The sequence below is a fragment of the Triticum urartu genome, chromosome 6 (genome assembly GCF_003073215.2).
Source record: "Triticum urartu cultivar G1812 chromosome 6, Tu2.1, whole genome shotgun sequence".
In the NCBI taxonomy this organism is placed as follows: domain Eukaryota; kingdom Viridiplantae; phylum Streptophyta; class Magnoliopsida; order Poales; family Poaceae; genus Triticum; species Triticum urartu.
In genome coordinates, this window is record NC_053027.1 from 192331683 (window position 1) to 192341724 (window position 10042).

Here is a 10042-nt window from a genome sequence, read left to right on the forward strand (position 1 = left end):
TAATTTGTAACAGACAAGTAATGGTAACAGTAAATAAAGTGCAGCAAGGTAGCCCAATCCTTTTGTGGCAAAGGACATGACAAAACGGTCTCTTATAATAAGTAAAGCGTTCTTGAGGGCACACGGGAATTTCATCTAGTCACTTTCATCATGTTGGTTTGATTAGTGTTCGCTACTTTGATAATTTGATATGTGGGTGGACCGGTGCTTGGATGATGTACTTACTTGAACAAACCTCTCACTTATGATTACCCGCTCGCAAGCATCCGCAACTACAAGAAAAATATTAAGATAAAATCTAACTATAATATTAAACATATGGATCCAAATCAGTCTATTGCGAAGTAGCGCATAAACTAGGGTTTAAACTTCTATCACTCTAGCAACCCATCATCTAATAACTACTCCACAATGCATTCCCTTAGGCCCAAGATGGTGAAGTGTCATGTAGTCGACGCTCACATGACACCAGTAAGGGAATCACAATATACATATTATTAAAATATCGAACACATATCAAATTCACATGATTACTTGCAACATGACTTCTCCCGTGATCTCAAGAATAAAAGTAACTACTCACAAATGATATTCATGCTCAAGATTAGAGGGGTATTAAATAGCATAATATGGATCTGAACATATAATCTTCCATCAGATAAACCATATAGTAATCAACTATAATTCGTAATCAACACTACTAGTCACCCACAGGTACCAATCTAAGGTTCTGATACAAAGACTGAACACAAAAGTTGAAATAGGGTTTGAGAGAAGATGGTGTTGTTGAAGATCTTGATGGAGATTGGCCTTCCAAAGATGAGAGGGTTGTTGGGGATGATGATGGCTTCGATTTCCCCCTCCGGGAGGGAAGTTCTCCCGGCGGAATCACTCCGCTGAAGGGCAAAAGTACTCCTGCCCAAGTTCCGCCTCGAGACGGCGGCACTCCGTTTTTGAAAGTCTTCTCCTTATTTTTTTCTAGATCAAAAGACCTTATGTATCAGAAGATGGACACAGGAGGTGGGTTGGGCTACCCACAACCCACCAGGGCGCGTCTGGGAGGCCTGGCGCGCCTTGATGTCTTGTGGGCACCAGGTGGCCCCCCTCCAGTGGTTCTGTTCTCCAATAATTATAAAATATTTCAAAATAATTCTCCGTGAAATTTTAGCTCATTTGGAGATGTGAAGAATAGATATTTCTGATGTAGTTTTTTCAGGTTCAGAATTTCAGCTGCCGGTATTCTTCCTCTTTGTGTAAATCTTGCATGTTATAAGAGAAAATACATTAGAATTGCTTCATAAAGCATTATTATGCATAAAAACATTATAAATAACAGTAAGAAAGCATGCTGCAAAATGCGGGCCTGCGGGGAGAGCGACGACCAGGTGCTCACCCCTGCCGCTATTGGATATTTTCCCAGCCATGCGAAATGACGGAAATGCCCCCGGCAGGGCATTGGAATTGCATGCGGTGGCACGCGTTTTTGACTACTATTCATTGCTACAACGCCTTTTTTGATCCGGCGGCTTAGATCGTCCGGAGGCTCGATCCGACGAACGAAATTGCATCAGGAAAATGAGATGGACGGCGGGATGTCCCAAATCGCTGAGAACGCATGAAAGCTGCTGCGGTCCTTGTTTTTTACTATTTGTTGCTATAACGCCTGTTTTTATCTGATGACCCATATCGTCCGAACGCTCGATCCGATGGACGGAATAGCATAAGGAAAATAAGATGGACAGCCGGATGTGCTAAATCGCTGAGAACGCACGGAAGCTGCTGCGGTTCTTGTTTCTCGATTCCTCCCACACACGGCGAGAGTGAGGCGGAGGCCGACCGCGCGTAGCTAGCAGCGATGTTCGTCGGCGCGAAGAACCAGGCCGGCGTGTTCCGGATCCGCCGACCGGCTCGAGCTGCCGTCGTGGGCGGAAGGCCGAGGTTCACGGCGGCCGTCGAGGCCGTCTCCATCTGCGCGCTCCTCGCCCTCGCCGAGCTGACCGTCCTTGCCGCCATCCGAGGCCGCCGTCGCCAAGCTGAGCGTCCTCGAAGCCATCGGAGTCTGCCGCCGCCGAGCTGAGCGTCCTCGCCGTCATCAGAGGCCGTCGCGGCGGGCTGCTCGACCCCCTCGGTGCGGCTGTCTCACGTCTGATGCGGCTGCTCGCCCTCGCCGCGTTCCGTGGCCGCCGCCGCAGGCTGCGGAACTCCCGCGGTGGTAGGTGAAGCTGCCTGGGGTTCTTCTCCAGGCAGTGAAGACCACCACGGCCCACCCGAGCTTCTGCTCGGCTGGCGACCCTGCTGCTGCTGCTGCTGCCAGTGCGGACCGACGCCATGGAGGTCTGTCGCCCCTCTCCTCCTCTCTTTCTCTGCACCGCAACCCCTGACCCCCTTCGCTTCGATTTTGTCAGGCCGTGTGCAGATGCCCTCGCTGACCCGTGCTGCCGAGGATCTGGAACTCGCTGCAGGTCTTTCTCTTCATCCTCATGAAAATAATCCATCTTTGTTGCAAGGCAGGGAATGTGTATGTACGTGTAATTAGCTTTTGGGTATTGGGCTAGTTGTTGGCTTGTTGCTCTACATTAGCGTTGTTAATTTTCTGCCTATGTAGTATGCAACGTCGCTACTTCAGGCGTCTATGTAGTGTAGCAATGGTTGTGCTCTGAGATGTTCTTCAGAGAAGCGCACTATTTTACATTATGTGATGGTTTAAATCAATACGAAGTTTATATGTTGTGCATCCCTAAGGAAAACAATCGAATGACTTTGGATGTCTGATCCCATTCTTGTAGTGACGTATCCAGAATGGGCAGATGCATTTTGATATGCAATTTTTCATTGTCCATCCCTAGTTGTCATTTTCACCCTAGTACTTGTTCATGCTAAAAATAACACATGGCAAATTATATCAGTACATTATTTGCGCGCGCTGGAAGATGACCGAGGAGATGCCGTCAAGGCCATTCTCCTTGGTGCTTGAGGCACAAAGCAGAGGAAGACGGAGGAGGAGAATGGTGCGGTGCCCATGGCCTTTGTCAGATCCGACGATGAATCACCCAGTGAGCATTTCTCCCTCCCCATTTTTCTACTACATGATGCTATTGATGGACGCCTGGTGGCCATTGGCGAGATTTTTTTGGTCATGTTTGACGTCATTTTAGTTCGGTTAAACTGTATTTTTTTATGTGTGTAGTTAGTTTCCTAGCATCTTAGAGATGGCAGTTTTCATTTTCTGTAACTCTGTGTCATCATTTTTCAGCAAATGAGATGATCAGCATGTATGTGCCAAACTGTTTTTTCTGGATTGAGGTTCAGTACGATTCAAACTGCAACTTAACTTGTGTTCACATGGCAAATTTGCCATGATTTCTAATCCGGCCGCTGTAAGTATACCGCTTTCCATGGCAACGTTCTGTTCATACGGCTTGTTTTTTAGTTGATGCTACTCCATGAGGTTGTGCTATGCTGATATGCTTATGTTTCGCTTTGTAAATTTACTGAATTGAGGTTCTGTTCACAGGCTGTGGTCATCTATTTACAACATTTTTCCATTATGCTCTGCCATGCTTAAGTTTTTGATCTGCAAATTTGCATCAGCTTAGGTTGTTTCATCAACTTAAGCATTTTGCAAATTTGCCATGATTTGCATCAAATTTTGCTCTGCAACTTTCTGTTCACAGACCACTTCCATGGCAACTCTCTCCACTTCCATGGCAACTCTCTGTCTCTGTTCACATAGTTTGTTTTTGATACACAGTGTACAACAACAGAGCAAAGTTGCCATGTTCACATGGTGTAATAAAACAAAACAAATTTGAGTTCATGGTAGAAATATGTGTTCCTTTTTTTTCCTGTTCACATGGCTTCAGCAAAAATGTAAAATGGTGTGTGTTTGTTTCCCATTTGACTTTGTAGGTTTGATGATTACCACATTAAGCGTTGCAACTTTTAAGAGGTTTGATTTTGCTTCTGTACTTCTAATGTAAATCCCCCCATCCTTTGGTAATTTTGCCATGTCAATTGACATGCGGTATATTTGTGCCATGGAAAAAAAATACATCATGGCAAATTTGCATTCTTTTTCATTTCATTTACATGGCAAGTTTTGGAAACATTTGTGTCTTAAAAACCATGTCAAGTTTCAGTTATTTGTTTGTAATGGTTATATGCGTAATGTAGGCAAATTTGTTGTGGGGAGGATGGCCTAGCCATGAATTTATTTATTTATTCATTTTGCATGGAAAATTTACCTTAACATACATGGCATTTTTAGTTTCATTGCCATGGCAGTTTTCTTTCATTTGCCATGTTTTTTTAATTATAGTTAGCCATAGCAAATTTTTAACTTTATTGCCATGGCAAAATTACGTTTCTTACCATGGCAAATCTACCTTAACATACATGGCAAAGTTTAGTCTCATTGCCATGGCAATTTTCTTTCTTTGACCATCACATTTTATAAGTTTTAGTTTCCCATGGCAATTTTTTTTATATTTTTCCATGGCAATTTTAACTTTATTTTCCATGGCAAATTTACTTTAACATACATGGCAAATTTTAGTTTCATTGCCATGGCAATTTTCTTTCATCTGTCATGACATTTTTTAAGTTTTAGTTTGCCATGGCAAATTTCTAATTTTCTTGCCATGGAATTTTTTTTATTCTTTATTTTCCATGGCAATTTTAACTTTATTTCCCATGGCAAATTTACTTTAACATACATGGCAAATTCTAGTGTCATTCCCATGGCAATTTTCTTTCATTTGTCATGACATTTTTTAAGTTTTAGTTTGCCATGGCAATTTTTTTATTCTTTATTTTTCCATGGAAATTTAACTTTATTTCCCATGGCAAATTTTAGTGTCATTCCCATGGCAATTTTCTTTCATATGTCATGACATTTTTTAAGTTTTAGTTTTCCAAGGAAAATTTTTAATTTTCTTGCCATGGCAATTTTGTTTATTCTTTATTTTTTCATGGCAATTTTAACTTTATTTCCCATGGCAAATTTACTTTAACATACATGGCAAATTTTAAGTGTCATTCCCATGGCAATTTTCTTTCATCTGTCATGACATTTTAAAAAAATTGTTTGCCATGGCAAATTGACTTTTATTGCCATGGCTAATTTATTTCAATGTACATGGCAAATTTTACTTTGTTTGCCATGGCAAATTTTTTTATGTTTTTAGACATCATTTTTTTTACATTTTCCCATCCCCATTTTTATATTGTAAATACTATGGCAATTTATTTTTTTAACCATGGAAATTTTACTAATTAGACCATGATTATTTTTCTTAAATACACCATGGCAATTTATTATAATTTCTCTATGCCAATTTTATTGTGGACTGCCTGCTCAAATCATAAACAGGAAACACAACATACAGCTAAAAAAACACAGCATACATTATTAATTATTACATGTCGTTAATCATCAGTAAGATCACCGAGCTCCTTGTTACGGCTCTAAAATGGTGAAGTGGCGTGAGGAGAGGCTGACAATATGTCTCAGTTTGGAAGTTCCCTGTAATTTCAATTGATCAACATGTCACTAACATGCTATTTTGTTTTTGTAGACGTACGTCCAGTGCTGTACCAGAAGCCACAGGATGGTGATAAACTCGCCGCCATTACTGAGCTCCCTGGCATGGGAATCTCGGGGGCAGTGATCCGCAGCATAAAGCATCATCTCCACCCACACGGAGAAGATGAGTTCCAACGTGTCAGGCCTACCCAAGTGGAGGAGCTGTTTGGCGAGATTGCTTGCACACCTGTACAACTCGCCACGTGACCCTTCAAGAACCTCTGGATACGAATCAAGTTGCTGCGCCTGAGATAGAGGGGTAAAATTAGTGCATGTGGTAAAGTAATTTCAAAGAATATGAGATAATTAAATTGAGGGCCTGAAGAGCAACATGCACATACCCCCTCATAAGACCAGTCGGCAAACAGTATCTCGGCAAGCTTCTCCCTCTGAGCCTGAGTGATCCTGGAGCCATTCGGGCCTTCATGGTGGAACAATTCCTTAAGTACACAGCACTTATTCCAGCTTCCGGGAGATGCCCTCACAGATTTGTCCTCGTCACCTAAGATATGCACCCGCCATATTGTTTCCAGGATCCTGGAGGGCGTAAGATGTACCGTGCGGCGTTCACGGCCAGGTAGCATGTTGGGTTTTGCCACCAGCAGGAACAACATGTAATTGGATAGCACCCTTGTAGCCTCAATAAGCTCTACTTCATGGCCAGCCTTGGATTCCCAGATGAACAAATCAGTTGCGATGTGCCATATAACGATGCTCTCGTCCAACTCAATGTTGAGCACAGTCCATTTGGCAACACCCTTGAACGCTCGCTTCTGCTCCAGGATAAAGCTGCCTCTTGTGGTCATTGTGCTCAAAGAGCCCACGAGCTTTGCAAACCCATCCTGTCGTATCATTTTGAAGAGCAATCCCTTGAGTTGCTGCATCGACAACGAATCGCTGCCACAGAAAGTGCCCGAGAAATGCAGCTTGTTCCACCAGTCCTCCTGCCCTATCTTGGCTGCCAACTTGCTCCCGAGGCCGGACCGGTCCCGGGTGCACAGATGGAGCATGTTATACTGCCCAATGGTGCCCCGCCACAGTCTCCTGTTTGCCGGCTTCAAAGGCTTGCGAAGTGAAGAGATGACATAATAGTGAAGCCACTCTAGCCAAGCAGCCCGAGTGCTCCCGCTGTAATCCTGCGCCTTGCGGAGAACGAAACAGCATGTCCAGCTAGACAATACTGCCCTACATGCTGATATGACCTCCAGGACCAAAGCCCCAGCCAGCAAAATGTAAGAGATGGCTACATCTACCCTGTTGTACGCATGATCCCCTCTGCTGAGCCTGAGCCGAAACAAGCACAAGGCAGCTGATGTGCCAACCAGCGAGATGGAATGGATGCAGAAGCCATACCATGTGTGGATCACTGCTGCCTTGGTGTACAGTGTGTCGTACATCAGAGACAGCTCCATCTCCACCAACTTGAATATATCCTCGTCATAGAAAGGGAAGAGACGAGGTGAATCCTCGTCTGGGGGCTTGTGGCGCATTACCACCTTGGTATCGTCGAAGCCGGACTTGCAGATGGCGAACTGGGAGTGCGCTCGGAGCAGTACTTCGTCGTCACCCATATCCTGTCTCAGTAATTCATAAGGGTCAACCGCCTTACCAGAGCTGCTCTTGTTGTCGTTGGCACGCTTGAGTGCCCATGTCCTCTCACCGTACTTGACAATGCCGGCAACAAACATGGAGATTGAGGCCAGCTGAAGCAAGGTCCCGCTGTCGGCCATGTATCTGTAGAGGACATAAGCAGCTCCAAGGACCTGCACAACAAGGGTCTGCAGGTGGCGCAGCCAGAGACGGTTGTCCTCGAGCGCGTAGGCGGTGACGTTGTACGGCCCGCCAAGATGCAGCAGGAGGAAGGGCGCCCAGAACGCGGCCAGCTGGTGCTCACGTGACCCGCCGCTGGTGATGGATAGATGGCCCAGGGTGTATATCGCCGTGGAGTCCGCCGACAGGTACGCTATCCAGAGGGCTACCCTCAGCGAGGTGGAGAGGCCACGCCGACGCATCCCTCCGAAGACGAGGAGGAGCACTTGGAGCGCGAAGCTCGAAAGGACAAGGATTTGAATCCCCCATTCCCTCCACAGATGCGACACCCCTCCGGCTGCCATTGCCCCCGCTACTCAAAACAAGAAACAAAAGAGCACATCAGCAACTTGTGCCAACCAGCCTGCTGAAATCTAAGCTAAAAGATATGCATGGCATGAAGAGCATGGAACTTCGCTGGCAAAAAGAATGAAACGAGACCTAGCTAGTTCTCAAAGATTGAGCAGGACTGGGAAAGCGTGGATCGATGTGTGGATTTACCTGGATGGATTCCTGCCCGCCTATGGTTGTCCCGTCGCTGCTTGGATCTGAGACGGTGAGAGGGAAAGGTCGGGTTCGTGCGGATCTGAGGGAGTTCGAGGAAGACAGGGAGATGGAGTTATTCCACTGTGGAAGTGACTCTAGCGCTAGAGAATGGCTTGTCTCCCCCCATCTCCGCTCCAAGTCCCTCTCTTGATCGGAGAAGCATTTAATCATGGCCAGTACTATATTGTGGTAGTTTGGAGCATGTGCTGTGGGACCCACCCAATAAAATTGGACGCTGGTGATCAGAGAAACTCAAACAGGCCGACCCAAACGGACGGTGATTTTGTCCGTTTTTTATCGGTTTGGGTCGGTCGCCCGCTCGGCGTCCGCCCTATTTATGATTTGGATCGGCATGCACCGACACATTTTGTACCTTGGCAAACTGTCGAACAGTTTGCGGGCGTCGACGAAGAAGCTGGCCGACGAAGAGAGAGCGCCTCCCTTGGACCAGGTAGCTGGCCTGGCGGCATCCGACGAGCGTGCCAACGTCAGGACAGCAGGCGGTGTCGAACGAAGGAGCTGGCCGGGGCGGAGAGATGGCTTCCTGCTCGCGGTGACGTCAAAGGGGGAAGTTTCGGTGCCACGGCGGTGGTGGCGGCAACGTGGGAGGTGTCGGCACCGGCTGCTGGCAAAGGCACCGGAAAGGGGCGGCGGCGGCGACGGGGCAGGGGCGGGCGAGGGTTTTCTGTCGATATGGGTGGAAGAGGATGGCCAATGTGACACCGACTGACGGGTCAGGGGGAGTAGGCGCGTGTTGCACGCATCTGTTTCATGTACGCGTCGTGTACACGTCGACGCAAATGAGTCAGCAGGCGGACGAAAAGCGGACGCGCGTTCATTTAGGTTGCCGCAACAAACAAACGCGCGAGCACGAAATGAAGTGTCCATCAGTCCATGAGTCCCAACCGCTAGATGAATCATGCTCCCCACGTTTTTATTAAACTTCTGGGTTGCTTGTCAATGCCGCCCGACCCTTCTTCTCAGTGCTCCTTCTCCATTTTTTATACTCCGTGGGTTGGTTGGTTGCACTGCATGTATCTGCTAGCACATGCTGTGTACGTAGCTGGCCTATTTAATACATTTCCTACAGTTATGTGCATGGAGCATTAACGCAAGTCGTGATACAGTTTTTACTCCACACTACATATATAATTAGGCGTACGCTAATCGCAAGATATCGTTCAAAACAAATGAAGACATACCAACAGGCAGGGACAACATTAATACCACGCGACGCGTGCGCACCCACCGAACGACAATAATTCAGTAATGGATAGCCAGCATGCGCTATGGCAAATTAAAACGCCCCTGCGCTCATCAATTACACCCAGCGGCGCTGCGAATCATAATGACTCCGACATTTCCAATTTATGACGAAAAATATCCATGCACAGTGGAGACGACCCAGAACTACTGGTTGGTGTGGCAATGATGCATGGCAGTGAACGGAGGCTGCAGCATATGCATCCAAGATTGAGATTATCTCTAGGTAAAAGACCTACGTGAAAAATCAATTGTGAAACGCGTGTACAGGGCATAACCCATCTCCTCTTCGGCCTCTGTTTCTCCGCAGGAGACTGCTTGGAGATGTACAAGCCTCTAGCGCGTGTGATCATTGATGTGTGCCCAGGGTCGTCAGAGCAGTTATGCCATCTCCACAACAATGCTGCGGCGCGGTAGCAGTCAAGGCTGTATTTTTTTTCATGGTAATACGTTTCTCATTTATCTTCACTACTATTAAACAATCAAATAAGAACTTTCTTACGTGCATCCTGTAAAACGTACACGGATTCATTATGACCGCATGATTAAGTTCACTAAACTTAATCTAACGGCTAGCCTTAACCTAATCCATGCTTTGTGTGCACTTAACAATTTACATCGACTGACCGTGCTTCACTATATGAAACTCCACGTCCGATCAATTAGGAAACTATAATCATGATTGCGTCTTCTTAGGAAACTAATCATGATCGCGTCTTCTTAGGGAACTAATCACGATCATGTTTTATTAGGAAACTAATCATGATCACGTTTTATTAGGAAACTGATCATGATCATATTTTATTAGGAAACTAATCAGGTATTTGCACACATTGACAC

The 10042-nt window shown here is 45.9% G+C and overlaps 1 protein-coding gene and 1 long non-coding RNA gene across 2 annotated transcripts; one reads left to right on the forward strand and one right to left on the reverse strand.

Annotated features, from left to right (window-relative positions):
- Positions 1-1747: 1747 nt before the first annotated feature.
- On the forward strand, positions 1748-4668 carry LOC125515890. Its single transcript, XR_007287155.1, has 4 exons — positions 1748-2334; positions 2406-2462; positions 2907-3053; positions 3254-4668. It is a non-coding gene; the product is annotated as an uncharacterized LOC125515890 (long non-coding RNA).
- A 720-nt stretch (positions 4669-5388) lies between these two features.
- On the reverse strand, positions 5389-8113 carry LOC125512319. The gene is made up of 3 exons (XM_048677408.1): positions 7895-8113; positions 5926-7706; positions 5389-5830 (listed from the first exon to the last, which is right to left on the reverse strand). The coding sequence occupies exons 2-3, from the start codon at positions 7696-7698 to the stop codon at positions 5552-5554; spliced, it is 2052 nt and encodes a 683-aa protein (XP_048533365.1). The 5' UTR covers positions 7699-7706; positions 7895-8113; the 3' UTR covers positions 5389-5551.
- Between the last annotated feature and the right edge of the window lie 1929 nt (positions 8114-10042).